The sequence below is a fragment of the Cebus imitator genome, unplaced genomic scaffold (genome assembly GCF_001604975.1).
Source record: "Cebus imitator isolate Cc_AM_T3 unplaced genomic scaffold, Cebus_imitator-1.0 Scaffold54, whole genome shotgun sequence".
Taxonomy (NCBI): domain Eukaryota; kingdom Metazoa; phylum Chordata; class Mammalia; order Primates; family Cebidae; genus Cebus; species Cebus imitator.
The window spans coordinates 4,708,448-4,725,393 of NW_016107369.1; the positions used below are offsets into that span (position 1 = coordinate 4,708,448).

Below are 16,946 nucleotides of genomic sequence, written 5' to 3' on the forward strand. Positions count from 1 at the left end.
CTGATGGCTGTAAGAGTGGCATTAACTGCCCCATCCAAAAAGACAAGACCTATAGCTACCTGAATAAACTACCAGTGAAAAGTGAATATCCCTCTGTAAGTGATACCATTGTTGAGCACAGGAGAGGGCTTGGGACTGGATTAGAGATCAGAGGGCAGCGGGCAAGAAGCAGAGACAGGGTAAAGGGCCCCTTATCTCTATGATAAAGAACCGGAAGCCTGAGGGACAGGAAATAGCTGGGGCGTTAGGTGTCAGGAGGTAGGGCAGATGTTTTTCTCTGTGTCTCTTCGTTCTTTCACTATGACCTGATGGTTAGCCTGGGCATAATAAGGCCATTTTTTTTTGAAAATGTACTAAAATTTAATCATCCATAAAAGCTGTAATTTAATGTCATTAAAACACAAGAAGCAATATTAGAGTTGGTTTAGTTTATTGCATATTTTAGCTTTGAAAGCCATAAAACTGTTATGCCAGCTTTTTTTTTTTTCCTATAAAAGACCCCATTTCTCCAAAGCATTATGCACAAACAATTTTAGAGTATAATGACAGATAATATTCCATAATTTTTTTTTTTTTTTTGAAACAGAGTCTCACTCTGTATCCCAGGCTGGAGTGCAGTGGCGAAATCTCGGCTCACTGCAGTCTCTGCCTCTCCAGTTCTGGTTTAAGCAATTCTCCTGCCTCAGCCTCTGGAGTAGCTGGGATTACAGGCACATGCCACCATACCCAGCTAATTTTTGTATTTTTAGTACAGTCGGAGTTTCACCATGTTGGCCAGGCTGGTCTTGAACTCCTGACCTCGTGATTTGCCCGCCTCAGCCTCCCAAAGTGCTGAGATTATAGGCGTGAACCACTGCACGTGGCCGATATTCCATAATTTTTTTAATATAAAATGAAGCCAGTGACTAAAAAAAGTTATCTGCTGCAATGAGTTTGAGGGGACATCCTAATCAATATCATTACAGATATAAAGTATAGTTGTTCAACATTTTCGTGCTTGATAGGGAGGAATCATGATAAAAACGTCAATATGAAATCATCTGACTATAGTAGCAAATATCTAACATTTGAAATGCATCCATGCTCTTTTGCATAATCATATTAGAGCCAAGTATATTTTCATATCTATTATGTCTTATTTTCCAAGAGATGTACACAGAGCAATTTTTTTTCTCCAGGGAACTTGTGCAGGGAACCAATATAAGATCTAAATTTTTCCCATAATATATAAAATAGGAGAAGCCTCTTCAGATGTATTTTTTGAAGTCTGGAGTGCTGGCATTTTCCAGTTAGGCAATAGTTCTCCATTCCTGCAACCTGGCTGAGAGCTGCTGCTGACTATGGTCCTAGAGCAGCAGGCGTGTTTTCTTTTTAGGCTTCTTCTTTTCCATTGGTGTTTTCCTATTTATCTGTCTGACTAGGTCGTAAAATATCTCATTAACGTTGATCTTTGACTTTGCAGAAGATCCTAAAATGGCACAGTTACACCACCGTCTTGCTAAATTCTGACCCTGTTCTTTGCCAACTACTCGCTCATCTTCCAGGTCACATTTATCGCCAACAAAAATCACTGGAACATCTTCTGTGTCCCTAACCAGTAAAATCTGTTCCCTGTAAGTCATTAAATGTGGACTGAGCTGTAATAGAATATGATACTGCAAAACCTTGGGCATTCTTCATATACAAATCCCTCATCACCATGAATTGCTCTGTCCCTGCAGTATCTAGGATTTTAAGCATACACTGTTGGCAATCGACTTCAACTTGCTTTCTGTAGGGATCTTCTATCGTTGGGTCATATTTTTCAACAAAAATTCCCTGAACAAACTCAACCGTCAGAGCAGACTTCCCAGTGCCTCCTGAACCAAGGACCACTACCTTGTACTCATGCATGATGTGGTCTGTTTAAATAATGACGATCCCCCAGTCTGGGTGCTGCCGCCTCCTCCTCCTCTCCCACTCCCACTTACCCCCACCCCCCCATTCTTCCTCCCCCTCATCCTTCCCCTTCTCCTCCTCCCCATGCTCCTCCCCCTGCTCTCAGCTGTGGCTCCTGCTCCAGCTCTACAGTAAGAGCTGATGCCATTTTTATATACCATATTTCATTTGGTTCTCATGACCATCCTATATAGAGATTATTTGATCTCTATTTTACAGCTGAAGAAATTGGTGCTTCTGAGGTTATGCAATATGAACAGAGTCCACTCCACAAAGAAGTAGTACAGCCCAGGTTTTGAGCTGGGTCTTATAACTCCAAAGTTTGTGCAATGTTAAAAGATTTTAGCCAGGTACCAAATAGTTAAAGATCCAAGTTATCTTAACATTGTCATTAGAAAATCCTGGTTTCTCCATTAATCTCTTAACAAAACAATAGAACAGTAGTTTGGTAGCTCCATGGCAGAGAGGTAGCTTTTTCCACCCTCCTTTCTCCCCTCCAATCCCCACCTTCACTTCCGACCCACCCCTGCTGTACCTACCTCTTTTTCTACCAAGCACTTGTAAGGTAGATCCTGCTGGAGTGGACCTGTATTAAAGATATGAATTTTGGTAAGAATAGAGGAAATAAAGCCTTTTTCCGTGAAGAAAAAGAGCCACATTTCTTGAAAGGAAATCAAATAGAAGTTAGGAGCAATATCTGGCCATTTATTTTTTTGGAAAGGTAAGTAATTAAAGGACATTCTAAAGAGCCTCAAATATAGGGTGTCTCTGCTGAAGGGATGTTGGAGGTCTTAGAGGTGAGGTACAGATTTATAGATGAATTTGCAGAGTATCCATGTAACCATGGGCATGTTTCAACCTCAGTTACCTATGCAGTGACTAGTCAGAGCCTGATATGTAGTAGATTCTTAATATATGGTAATTATTGTCTGTTAAATGAACTACATTTAATCTGAAAAACAGTTCAAACTCTTGAAGCACTAAATGAAGCAAATTTCAAGAACCTGAGTATCATTGCCACTCAAATGTTCCATTGTGAAGAAACGTTACAGTATAAAAGAGAAGTAGTAACTAGTGACAAGTAAGCTAATGTCCACATAAGAAAGGACCTGCAGAGTGTCAGTGAGTTATTAAGAATTGGAAGGGACGGGACGGCTCACATGGTATGAGTGTAACAAGTCAAGGCAGGAATTTCTGATGGAGTACATTATTAGAAAGCAGTTTAAGGGCGTTAACTGAAAGTATATTGCTACAAAAGTTTGTCATCCTTAAAACGATTCATACAGCTACAGACTTCTCTGAGCCATCCTTTGTGCTTTGACATTCCCATTTCTAGCTAACGAGAAAGTTTCCTTATACCTAAGAATCTAATTTTTTTTTACTCTCTGCTCTTCATGGTTACATTGGGGAAAAGCTGGATCAGATTGCAAAATACATGAGAAATTGCTTTAATGCAAAATTATTCATGTAAGCCTTCATGTGTTAGTGCATTTGCATTGCTATCAAGGAATACCTAAGACTGGGTAACTTATAAAGAAAAGAGGTTTGATCAGCTTACGGTTCTCCAAGCTATACATGAAGCATAGTGCCAGCACCTGCTTCTGGTAAGGCCTCAGGAAGCTTGCTGTTATGACAGAAGGCAAAGCGGGGCCAGCATGTTGCAAGGCCAGCACTGGAGCAAAAAAGAAAAGAGGGAGGTCCCAGATTCTTTTAAACAGCCAGATCTCACATGAACTAAGTGAGAACTCACTCATCACCAAAGGGATGGTGCTAAGCCATTCATGAGGGATTCGCCTCCATGATCCAATACCTCCCACTAGGCCCACCTCCAACATTGGAGGTCACATTTCAACATGAAATTTCAAAGGGACAAATATCTAAACCATACCACTTCATTTATGTGCCATTGATCTAAGAAAAGAATGCTTTAGAAATTACATTTGATAAATTAACCAAGTTAGTATATGGTACTGCTAGCATCAAATCGTAAGTATAATTTCATTACAGTCTTTTAAGGCTGTAGGCTATGCCTACATGCTAAGCAGCCTTCATGATTTAAGAAAAAAAGTATGAGGAGTTAGGAAGTTTGCTACTACATCTAGGATTCATAGTTAAGCCAATTATGGATAGAAGTCAAGTCCTATTTTCATTTTTCTCAATTATTTTTCTCTTTCTCCAGATAAAACTGGTGGTGGAGTGGCAACTTCAGGATGATAGAAACCAAAGTCTTTTCTGCTGGGAAATCCCAGTACAGATCGTATGTCTCTCTGGGGTTGAGAGGGCATGGGTGGAGGGAGGAAAGAATTGGAGGATAAATCACACCTAAAACTAAATCAGTGCTGTAAGATAAAAGGAATTTCAAGACTGCTATTTTATGCCTCTCAGCCTGTAAAAGCATCAAAGACCCTATTTCCTGAGAGCTAAGAACTGTTGCCTTTGTAATATCCTTTGTAAAAAAGGTTGAGGGAAAGAAGAGAGAGTGGGACTATAGGGGTTGATTTAACTGTCTTCATTGGTTTTTGCTGTTGGAATAAGGAAGGTCAGCCAGACAGGACCTGAAGGAGGTTGCTTAGGGATGTCCGATAACTTGCCCTAGGGTTATTGCCCTCACAATGGAGGAAAGGTTCCAAAACGCTTCCATTGAGCTGGAACATTACATCCACAGGTTACTCATCAAGTGCCTCATTGAGTTCAGTGCATCTGGCCAACGAGTCTGCTGACTCTTGACAGCACCTCCAGCTCTGCTGCTTCAACAACAGTGACTTGCTCTCCAATGGTATCCAGTGATTCGTTGAAGAGGAGGTGCTCTGTGGGAGAAACTCAGCTCTGGATGGCTGGTTGTCAGTGGCTGTCTTATGTTTCTTTTTCTATCTTAGGTGGTTTTCATTAAATGCAGCACTTGGTTAACAGATGTTTAATTTTTTTTTTTAACATATGTCCTCTTTCTACACCTGGAAGTGTACCCTTGAATAAATAAAAACTCATTTGTCTTGTTTTCTGCATGTGGGCTGTGGTCTTCTGCTCTTTCAGAGTACGTTCTGCTAGAACCATGGAAGTCAGTCTCCCAGTTACGTGGTCCCAGAGTGCACTGAAGACGTGACTTTTTCAGAAAGTTTTTTTCTCCTTTTTGCCCAGTAAGACCATATCTATTTTATATGAAATGGCCTTGTTTTGCTTTATTTTACAGTCTTATGCCACCAAGTGCTTGAAAGAAGCAGTGAAAGTAAACATCACCTGGTTGAATAATAGTGCCTGAAAGGTTGAAGGAACTGAATTTGGTGGGGAGGGCAGGTAGGACAGTAGTGGGGTTAGGGATTACAGGTTAGGATGAGGCATGGTGATCTTTTGGGAACCCTCTGCCATGACGAAAGCCTAGGAGCTTAAAGATGAAATATGAAGTTGTAGCAAGTAGTGGCTACGTTAATTAAATCTTGGAGTTCCCTGTCCTTAAAGTACAAGTATAATCATGGGTATATATTTTTCCATCTATTTTGAGTCAGTATACTAGCAGTCAGCTCTTAGATGGCCAGGGATTACAACCCCGTTTGCAATTGAGTTGAATAACTTGGATCTTAGGTCATCTATTACTAGGTCAGGGCAAAAGGAAGGAACATTCATACAAAGTGCTTGTGAGCAAATAATTGATATGATCCAGTTATTTTTATCCCACTAATTTCACTAGACCCTTGTATTTCTTTGGCCTGTGAGTTTCCCAGGAAAACCACCAGGGGACAGTGATGGATCAGGAATAAAGTTATCAACAGCCAAGCTTTCCTAGTTCATGCCAGGAGCCAGTCAACCACTGTACGATCTTGTGTATCCTGTCACACTGAGTCTAGAGAAACAGTCCACCCTGTCTCCCATACTGGACTCTAGGTGATTCAGAATTGTGTGAATTCCTGGGCTGTTAACTGTTGTACAGCCTCTGGCTTTGGACTGCCTATGGTTGAGTCCTCGTGCCACCAATTAACAGGACTACCAGTGTGATTTTGAAATCACTTCTTCTCTCTGAGTGTCAGTTTCCTTACCTGTTAAAAAGGACTACTAATAATAGGGCTGTGAAGACTAAATGAGATGAAGCATGTAACACACTTAGAATGACCCTGGCATATAGTATATACTCTAAATGTTAGCTGTCGCTCTAGGACACAGACATTGTTCTTTGTCTAAAAATAGCAGGAAAATCAGAAGGTACAATCTGAGATGTGATGATGTCTCCTCAGAAGGACGAGGCTATCCTCTGTGCACAGGAACTTTCTGAGAGGCCTAGAAAAGCTCAATTATCATGTGTCCACCGTCTCCCTATTCCCAGAAGATTTCTAATGCCATGTAGCTCCTTTGAAGTTAACAGCTACCTGCCCTGTCTGTATACTCCTCTGCCCTCATGTTAAAAGAAGACAGGACCCACACTACCGTGCAAAATGAGTACTTGCCTGTAGCTAGGAACAGTGCCTACTTCAGGGAAAATTAATTTGATACAACTGACTAGTTGAGTGTTAAACTACTTCGGAAATACTTCACATATCTAAGTCATAGAAAAATCTAAAATTATATTTTTCTTTCCTCCACTTTTTCTTCAAATATAAAACAATGTTTTAATACCATATATCTTTCATTATTTATACCATGCATTCTTTGTGAAAATTTGTTCTTAGGGACAAAATCTTATTCTTTTTATGTGTAAAGCAGGAGTAGACATAATGCATAAACAGATACATATTATATATGTGGTATTAAAATTTGATGGGGTTGTTGATTAGGATTAAAAGGTCTACAAAAGCTCCTTTAAGGAGTGATAATGAAAAGGGTGGGGACGCACTAAAGACAAAGAGTATACATAGATATTTTGGAAATTGAAATTAAAAAGCATTTCAGCTAGCATATATCCTTCTGTCAGAGCAAAAGGGGAAGACAACAGCTTGTGACTGTTTGCCAGCCATCTCGAGGCTACATGGAGCCTGCAGCCATGAGCTAGGTAGGGCTCCCTCGGGGGGATTAAGTTTGAAAGGTCGTCTTCTACAGACAGTTCACAGACGCCCCCCTGAGTCACTAAAACATTGAGAAGCACTGAATCTTAGGTATATCAAAAAGGTCATCCTCTTTCCAATGACAGTCTCATGCTTTTCTAGTCCACGGAGCAGGCCTTGGAGGCTCAGACCCAGCTCTCACATGAGTTCCAGGACAAATAAATCCCAGACTTCAATTGTTAAAATAATGAGGGGGCACCCCTGCTTATAGAATAAAGGGAACCCAACCCTTCATATCTGCAGTTCAGTTAAATGTGAAGTCTGGCATTCAGTCAAATCTTCATACTAATAAAAAGCAACAAGCACGGAGTAATTTTAAATCCTGCATATTTAGTTTTAAAATCTTAGTTGACTTTTCTTTAAAAGGAATAGGATGTTTTTTGTTTTTAACACAAAATCTTTCAGGAAAGAAACAGTGATCTTGATTATGCTTTGGAAAGGTTGATAAGAACAGCTTGTTCTCTGAGAACACCCTCCAGACATAGGAAGGGTGACTTGAAATAGGTGAGGTCAACTAAGAGAAGATGACCTAGGATGAGCCATTCACTTCAGTTACTGCAAAAAGCAAGGGTTAAATGACTGGGTCGGTACAAGGACAGGGTCACAGTACATAGGGAAAGCATTAACACAGAAAAAGGAGTTATGTGTAGGAAAGTCCCCAAAGTGAGAGACACATTAAACAAGTGTTTTCCCCAAGGAAGAGACAGAACAGGAAATAGAGGTTGGGGTACGCCTTATTTAAAGGCCTGGGACAGTCAGTTGAGGGTGTGTGTGTGTGTGTGTTGGGAATGGGGTCGTGGGGGAGACAGGCTTGTGTGACCCAAGGTAGAAAGTGGCTCTGGATCTCCACAGATGTTGCCTGAAAGTCTTTAAAGGATCTGAGTCATTTTGGGTGGTTGTGTCTTTTTCTGAAGAGAATCCCTCAGCCTATCCCTAGATTCTAAACTGAATGGGATTCACTTACAGCTGTCAGTTGACTAGCAACTAAATGGTCTGGGTGTTGGTTGCCATGGAAACAGCTAAAAGGCCCATTGCTATGGGAACCTACCAGGCCCTCTAAACCAGGGGTTTGGTTCCTAAAAAAGGATGGAGGGGAAGGTGGAGCCCAGGATATGGCCTGAATAGGTGGCTTGAGGGTCCTGGAAGAGGGTGGGCAATGTGGGTGAGTGGGTCTGGCCAGCTCCTCACAACGGGGGCAGAAGAACAGTGACCTCTTCTACTTTCTGCAGGCGTTCCCCTGCCTGTTCCCTGCTCACTGCCCAATGCTAGCCACAGAGCACAGGTGTTTGCAGTTCCAAATGGAGAATAAGGACCTAAGATTCTGGAGCAGACCTGGCATGTCAGTGCTGCTCGCCTCACCTGTAGGGGGTCGGAGAAGGGAAGACTTGGCTCCCTTCTGGCAGGCCCTCCTCCACAAATCATACGTCCCAGATAAGCAGCCAGCAGGCAGAAAGATCAGCTTAGCTCTGACTGCCAGTGGGTAAGGCCAAGAAGGAGCCTGGCAGACAAATGGATGGCTGCTGGCCTTGAACATGGCAGAGCCACTGGGTGTGCCAGTTCAAAAAGCAGAGAGCAGGCCAGCAGCAGCAGACTCTCCTCTCAGCACTGGAGAAATGCATTGCTCTGCCCGCTACACCCTCAACCATCCATAGGCCTCTGCCACAAAAGGGGATACCGCAAATGGATCAACATAGGAAAGATGAGATTCCATAAATACTCAGTGTACACACAAAATGGTTGTAAGATTCTTTTCTGTTTTGCAATCAAAGTAACTTTCACATTGTGTTTGGTGGGAAGATGATTTTTTACTAAAACAAGAGAAAACATCCTAGGAGCTCTTCCATCCACTGTTAATGTGTAATGTACAAATGGAAGGGATTGGACTAATCGCTAAAGCCTCTCTCAGGACTAACAGCTTATGATGCATTGAGACACTGAAGGGAAGTTGAAGAACCACTGGCAAATGGACACAGACTAATCGCTTTCTAGTTACACATAACTGTGAGGGCGGGGAAAATCTCTGAACTCCAGAGGGGCTTAGGATGGAGATGAAGGCCAAGACATTTGATTTAGAGACCATTTCAGATATGTTTGGCCCAGGGGACTTCCACTTGGTTCTCCAGAATTCTGAGATGTGTGATGCTGATTTTTTTTTAATCCTAATCTTGCCTTTTTCCTGCTTGGAATCCTTAGTCTCAGCCCCTTCCAAGAGCTTCAGAGTCTAAGAGCCTGGCATCAGAGAAAAAAGAGGGAGAGAGAGAGAGAGAGAGAGAGATGCCACCAGAACTTGGATTGTTCAACAGGACAATTGAGCATTTCCCCAGAATCTGTGGGGAGGTTTTCACTTTTGGAAGCAGTAATTGTTTATAGATTTCTACAACATTTAAATTTTTAAATACAAGCTGGGTTTATATCTCATCTCCAACTTTTTCCAGCTGCTTGACTTTGGATGCGTTTCTTAACCTCTTAAGGCCTTAATTTCCTCAGCTGTAAAATAGGATGATAAGAATATATCCACCTCGGGTGGTTCTAATGATGACATGAGGTGGGGGATGCTCAGTGCTCAGTGCAGTGCCTGATGCATAATAAGCACCTGAGAAAGGTCGTTAGTATTATTATTATCATCCTAGATAAAAAAGGAAGGTTGCAGCCATGGAAACTGTGCAGTGGCCTAGAATCATAGGCATTTGCCACGCATTTGTCTTCCAAATTTAATTCCAGGTGCGTTTTAAGACTGATGGCCTCTCTGATGCCACAGTCTTGTTTCCCTTCATTAAGCCAGATTCTAACCCTCTCTTTTGAAGACACTTAACCACCTTCTTTTTCATGTATGATTTTTTACCTTCCTACTAGACTGTAAACATCTTGAGAATAGAGACTGCCCTTTCATCTTTCAATAAATGCCTAGAACTCAGCAATAGTTCAATGAATTTTTTTTTGATAGGGAAAAATGTCATTTTTCTGTAGGTTTTGGATCAGGCCATTTAACCCTATAGCAGCCTTGTCTCCAAAAGGGAGAGGACAGTAACAGTTGGCTAGGCTTCATTCTCCTGAAGAATGGCACAGCATTGCCCCATCCTGAGTGGGCAGCTCTAGAGCAGGGCCAGGGCTTACATCTAGAAGCCAGCTGTCATCTGTCTCTAGGACTCATTGACAACACCAGCTTGTCTCCAGCCTGAAGGCTCCCTGGCCCTGGGCTCAGTCGGCAATGGCTCCCCCTCCCCTTCTGGCTGTTGTCTGTCTTTAGTTCAGCCAGCCTCTCCCTCCCGATTGCTCCCGCTGAAGCAAGAAGCCACGAAGGTGGCTCTGTAGCTGCAAGTTGCATCAGGTTGCCTCTGGGAGAAAGAGAGAAAGCAGTCTGGCTTATGCAAGTCTCTCTCCCCATACGCCGGTCTCTGCAGTCCCTGGCTGACCCCCTCAGCTTCCCATCAGAGCTTGCCAAGGCTTGACTTGGCAGGAACAAGGCCCAAAGAGGTACACAGAGCATCTCCCAGACAGGGGCCACTGAGAACCATCTCCTTTCAAGGTGGGTAACAGAGAAAGTTCTGGGGTAGGGAGTAAAGCAGGGAAATGTAGGAGAAAAAGGCTTCAGGCCTGACTGGCTTGCCATGGACCGTGGAGCAACCATTTAATCTCTTTCAGTTAAATACCTCGTAGAGGTGTTGTACAGACAAAAGGAAAATGGGTGTGCATGTGTAGCTTGGAAATACAAAGGCTATTCGTACCGAGAATATTAATATCATAGGCTAGTGCAGAGGACTAGCAGTTAATCCTGTGGATTTTCCTACTTAGATCCCATTGGCTTGATGAGCTGTCTGGGCACACCCACAGAACACCTCACAAGGAAAACAAGGTCCCGGATTTGGTCACCAGAAGAACAAGGTTGAGACTGACTCAGTGGATGCCTTTCTTTGACCACAAGACATGCCTGTAACGCAGCTGACTCTCCTGAACAGGAATGTGTGCTGCTAGTTCTGAGGGTATAGGAGGCTTAGGCAGCTGTACTCTTGTATTATCCTGATCATCATGAAGTGTAGTTGAATTTATATGGACAGAACAGTATGCATTCCTTCAACCAATACCTATTATGTGCCGGGCACTATGCTGGGCACTGGGAATGAAAAAATGAGTAAAGCATGGTCCTTCCCTTCAAGGAGCTTAGAGTCTAATGGGAGAAGCTAGCAGCAAACCATCCCTGCAATCCAGTGGGACAAAGCCATGACCGTCACATGTACAGAAGGCCATGGCAACAAAAAGGAAGAGTACTGGGGTGATTTGCTCTGGAAGAGGCAGAGCCAGGTCAGGCTTCTGCTTAGAACGTGGCTGGAAATGGAGACACATAATCATGTACTAGGTCTTTATTAATTCATCATTCATTCAGCAAACATATCTTCTGAGATTTTTTTTGAGTATTTCTTTTTTGACAGAGAGTCTCACTCTGTCACCCAGGCTGGAGTGCAATGGTGTGATCTCGTCTCACTGCAACCTCCGCCTTCCGAGTTCAAGCAATTCTCCTGCCTCAGCCTCGAGAGTAGCTAAAATTACAGGTGAGCAGCACGTGCCACCATGCCTAATTTTTGCATTTCAGTAGAGACAGGGTATCACTATATTGGCCAGGCTGGTCTCGAACTCCTGACCTCAAGTGATCCACCTGCCTTGGCCTCCCAAAGTGCTGAGATTACAGGTATGAGCCACCAGGCCAGCCTGGAGTATTTTTTATAGTGAATTTGGTTAATTTGGTTTTATTTAAAGTTCCTCCTACTTAATTTACTCTGAAACTGAGTAAGCATACTTGGCTATGTCCTGACCCTAGTGTATACTTAGCTATCATGATCTATTTGGATTTTAGAATTCTGCCCCCTTCCTCTGACTCTCCAGCCCATGTTACACCACTTCTTCTCTCTCTATGCTCCAGCAACATCAGTCTCCTTTCAGTTCCTCAAATCCCTTCCTCCAGCCACGGGACTCTCACACATGCTGCTCCGCTGCCTGAAATGCTGCCCCCCCAATCCCTTTTCATTTAGTTAATTCCTACTCATCCTAATTTCTCCTGCAATGTCTCTTCCTCCAGGAAGCCTTCCTGACCACCTCCTCCAGATCAGATCAAGCGCTTTGCTGTACATTTTCATAGCACTCTATTCTCTCCCTTCATGGCATAATTCAAGATTATACTGGCATAATTATTCAACCCATGTCTGGCTTTCCCAGTCCCGTGAAGGGATCACTGGGAGAGATAACATTTCTATTTTGTTCATTACTGTATTCTCACTGTCCAGCACAGCTATTCGTCCAAGGAGCATATGACCTATATGTGGTTTTTGAGAGAATTAATTAATGGAATGATTAATTATCTTTTTTGGGCCACCATTTGCCTTGCGCCTAAATGGTTCTGTGTTCAAAACCAAAACAATGCCAAATGTAAAAACAGGGACCAGAACCACACAGGGGGCCCCTCTATGAAATGTGCAGGAAAAAGATAAGCCAGTGGAGGGGCGTCCCAGACCAGAAGGCTTCAAGGAGGAGAGGGGGAAGGTGGGAAAAATGAAGAGGGAGAGAATGAGAATTCCAAGCCCCTGCTGTCTAACACCTCTCTGGGTTTTGAAATCAATAAACAGGTATTGAGTATAATCCTGATTCTCAGGGGTACTTGGGTTCCTTGGGTGTAAGATAGTATGCCAGGGATACAATTAGTCCATTTTCCTGTTGCTTCAGTGTTATAAGTAGAACTTAAAAAGTGTGAGGTTAGGGAAGAGGAGGATCATTTTATATCAAAACCAATACCCATATAAAGTAGATAATACATTTCATATGATTGCAAAAATTCATCTGAGATTTTAAAGACATTAATGCTATGACTTCGGTTGTAGTTCAGGAAGAGATTCATGGAAACATGAGTACCTCCAAAGGATCCTGTATTAATTGAAGTTTTGGAAATCAAATAATATTAGAAATGCATGGAGGACACACTCTTTAGACACAGAACTTTTCTTGCTCATTTTTGTACCACCCACCACCCCTGCTAAGACCTAGCACAATGCCCTGGGTGCACTATGGTTGCACATTAGGTGCTGAATTGAATCCATAGCAAACAACTCGCTCTTAGTCTGGTCTGTAAATGGTGAGGGTTTTTTTTTGTTTTGGTTTGGTTTTTTTATTTTATTTATTTATTTATTTATTTTTGAGACGGAGTTTCGCTCTTGTTACCCAGGCTGGAGTGCAATGGCGCGATCTCGGCTCACCGCAACCTCCGCCTCCTAGGTTCAGGCAATTCTCCTGCCTCAGCCTCCTGAGTAGCTGGGATTACAGGCACGTGCCACCATGCCCAGCTGAATTTTTGTATTTTTAGTAGAGACGAGGTTTCACCATGTTGACCAGGATGGTCTCGATCTCTTGACCTTGTGATCCACCCGCCTCGGCCTCCCAAAGTGCTGGGATTACAGGCTTGAGCCACCGCGCCTGGCTGGTTTGGTTTTTTTAGATGGAGTCTAAAAAAAATGTAAATGGTGAGGGTTTTGTTTTTTTTTGTTTTGTTTTGTTTTGTTTTGTTTTGATAGGGTCTCACGTTGTCACTGAGGCTGGAGTGCAGTGATGCAAACACAGCTCACTGCAGCGTCGACTTCCCAGGCTAAAGTGATCCTCCCACCTCAGTCCCCCAAGTAGCTGAGGCTTCAAGCATGCACCACCACACCTGGCAAATTTTTGTATTTTTTTATAGCCACGGAGTTTTGCCGTGTTGCTCAGGCTGGTCTTGAACTCCTGGGCTCAAGTGATCCACCCCCTTCAGCATCCCAAAGTGTTGGGTTACAGGTATGAGCCACCGTACCCGACCTGTTAATTAGAGTTTATTATCAAGATTCCTCTGCCAGCCACTCCTCCAGGGAGAGATGGAACCACTTCCATGTCTCTCTGCAGAGGATAAGGAGGACCAAGCTCTGCAGGGTGTTGTGTCCAAACTACTCCAGGATGGAGCCAAGAGGCGGCAATGGGGAGGTACCCAGAGAAGATGAAAGCAGAAACTACGAAAAACATTTAGCTTCCAGCGGTTGCCTAAAGGAAATTATTCTCTAGTTTCTCTGCAGGTTTCCATTGTTATCTGTGTTGATCTTGACTCCAGGAGTAACTGTGAGCTCCTTGAAGATGGGGCTGTGTCCGTTTTTAACACTAGACACCTTGAAACCATGCACCACAAATACTTGCTCACTGTCCAGCCCAGGGAACCCCTGAGATCAGGGCTGATAAAGTCTTGGGAAAGATAAGCATACAAATTGCAAAGCCGGAAGAGTGAAGTTCTCAGAGGCAGGCAATAGGAAGCAGGATGTTGAAAAGCAGGTGTCTGAGGAAGACCACTGGGTCCTTTCTCTTCTCTCCTAATCTACCTAACAAACTATTGCGCTGAGCCTTGGAGAGCAGCAGTGGTGATAGGAGTAGTGATTACAAGGATTGATTTTCAGCAGAGGCTGAGATGGAGATGGAGGAGACAATGTTCTCAGACTTAATCACTGCTTTTAACTCCCCCAGCATAATCTCTAATGGTACCGGGCTGGTGCCACTCAGAGTCTCCACCCCCAAACCCGAGCAAATCCTTCCAGCTTCTCAGCAACTCTGTATCTCAGCTCTATGCCTGCCCCCTTCATTTCCAATGTATCGTGTCCTTATTCATTCAGTATGCAGGGAAGGAGAAGGAGTGAGTTTGCTTCTGTATTCTGGATGTTGTTTCTAGAGTTTCCAGTCAACTATCCCAGTAGCAGCTCTTAGATTTAACAGTTCTTAGAGAAGGGACCAGGCCCTCCCACAGGTGAAATGTAGCAAGCCAAGGGTTCTGAGTAACAAATGCTTTTTCTTTTTTTTCTTTTCTTTTTTTTTTTTTTTTTTTTTTTTTTTTTTTTGGGAAAAAGAGTTTTGCTCTTTTCACCCAGAGTGGAGTGCAGTGGCACAATCTTGGCTCACCGCAACCTCCGCCTCCCAGGTTCAAGCGATTCTCCTGCTTCAGCCTCCGGAGTAGCTGGCATTACAGGCATGCACCACCATGCCCGGCTAATTTTGTAGTTTTAGTAGAGACAGGGATTCTCCATGCTGGTCGGGCTGGTCTTGAACTCCAGACCTCAGGTGATCCTCCTGCCTCAGTCTCCCAAAGTGCTGAGATTACAGGCGTGAGCCACTGCGCCCAGCCTGAAAAATGCTTTTGAGATGCCATCAGGCAGGGATGTGGCTTGGAAGTGGGGCCACCAGGCTGCACCATGTTAGGAAAGGGCTGGAAAAAAGCCAAATAGAACAGAGTGAAATAACAAGAATCATCGACAATTAAAAAAAAAAACAGGGATGGTAGAAGGTCAAAGGGCACAGGGACTTGTTGCCAGAGAAGTTAGAGACGAGTACAGGAGCTCGTAGGCAATGCTTTTCTCCACCTCCTCCTGACTGCATTTTCTCCTTTTCTCATCCATCACCTTCTCCATAAATCACCTGCAAGTTCTAACTGTGTTGGCTGCACCCACTTGAAATTGCAATCTGGCAGCCCTAAGATTGGCATTCAGGGACTGTCTTTGTCACGAAAAGCAGAAATCTTATTTCTGTAAATTAATTGCTGGCAAAGAGGGTTTTTCATTTTCCACCCAGAACAATAAGCAAAGAAATTGCAGGGTTGGAAAGCACCTAAAGGTTACTGTGGGTTAAGTTGCCAGACTTAGCAGCAAAAACACAGTGTTCTTGGCATCTCTGAATTTAAAGCCACAAAATAGGTCAGGACTGTGTGCTGAGCCCAGTCTGTGAGCATAAGTAGCCCCTGAGCTTTTATCTCTCGGCAATGAGCAGGGAACACAAACAATCTCTTCAGGCGGCAGATGACAGTGTCTGTACCTCGTCTGCAATTTCAGGTGATGAGTGCCGCAGTCTAGGGTTAGAGGAGAATGCCATGTGGCCACATTTTCATGAAAAGGTTCTGGGATGTGTCACTGTCATAAAAGTTACTGCAGCCTTGGCACAGGGTGCTGTCCTGCCATCTTCTAGACACCAAACCTGACCTGGTCCTCTTCCTACAAATGAGGCTGCAGTTGGTCTGCTGCCCATACTGGCCTCACCACAGGGAGCCAGTGAGTATGGCCCCTTTGGGAAGGATGACCCCCAAGGGCCTTGACAGGACACACAGCCACACACTTCACACTGCAGAGATACCAATCCTGTCATAGTCTAGAAGGTGCCCCTGTGAAGACAAAATACCAGTGAGGTTGTTTGGGGAAGGTTTCCTGGAGGGGAGGAGATAGACAATTATCCAAAGGCTATTTACTTGATTTAGCAGAGAGAACAGGGAGGACTTTGAGGGTGGTGGGTGAGGCGATGGTTTGGAAGCAGGAGAAGGTAGAAAGCTGACTATCTACAGAAAGGCCATGTCCCACAGTGCTGCTGGGTGGGGTGGTTGGGTCAGTGGGAAGTGAGTGGCCCGCGCAAGTCCTCGATGAGGACACGGGCATGCCGTGGGATGCACACCTGAGCACACAGCGGCAGGTTTCCAAGTAGGGTGATCATGATCCCACCACAGTGTGTGGAGGAAGGGCTGGGCCTGAGAGGCTGCAGCACAGGGTCCGCACAGGAACTTTTGCCTTGTTGGGAGTTCAGTGCCAGAGGGAGGCCAGGATAAAGGTCAAGGAAAAAAAGGAGTGGGAGGAGAATGTCCCCAAGAAGGAAAGTAGGGAGGTGGAGGGAAGGTCAAAGGAAGGAGAGACAGAGGCCCTGCCCCTCCCAGGCGTGAGTCAAGAGCAAAAGACAAGAGCCGGAAGCAGAGCTCAAAATTAGCAGAGAGTTGGCCCAGCACTGTGGCTCACGCCTATAATCCCAGCACTTTGGAAGGCCGAGGCGGGCAGGTTACCTGATGTCAGGAGTTCCAGACCAGCCTGACCAACATGTAGAAACCCCGCCTCTACTAAAAATGCAAAATTAGCCAGGCATGGTGGCGCATGCCTGTAATCCAAGTTACTCGGGAGGCTGAGG

The 16,946-nt window shown here is 44.0% G+C and overlaps 1 protein-coding gene and 1 pseudogene across 1 annotated transcript in view; one reads left to right on the top strand and one right to left on the bottom strand.

The window, feature by feature from the left end:
- The window catches only part of NPC2 (NPC intracellular cholesterol transporter 2), a 14,199-nt gene extending 9,259 nt beyond the window's left edge, over positions 1–4,940 (top strand). The window contains exons 3-5 of the mRNA XM_037738581.1: positions 2–95; positions 4,118–4,195; positions 4,604–4,940. Of these exons, the coding sequence (XP_037594509.1) occupies positions 2–95; positions 4,118–4,195; positions 4,604–4,627 (196 nt within the window). The 3' untranslated portion in view covers positions 4,628–4,940. The remainder of the gene's footprint in view (position 1; positions 96–4,117; positions 4,196–4,603) is intronic.
- LOC108304462 lies at positions 1,174–1,950 on the bottom strand (annotated as a pseudogene).
- Positions 4,941–16,946: the final 12,006 nt, after the last annotated feature.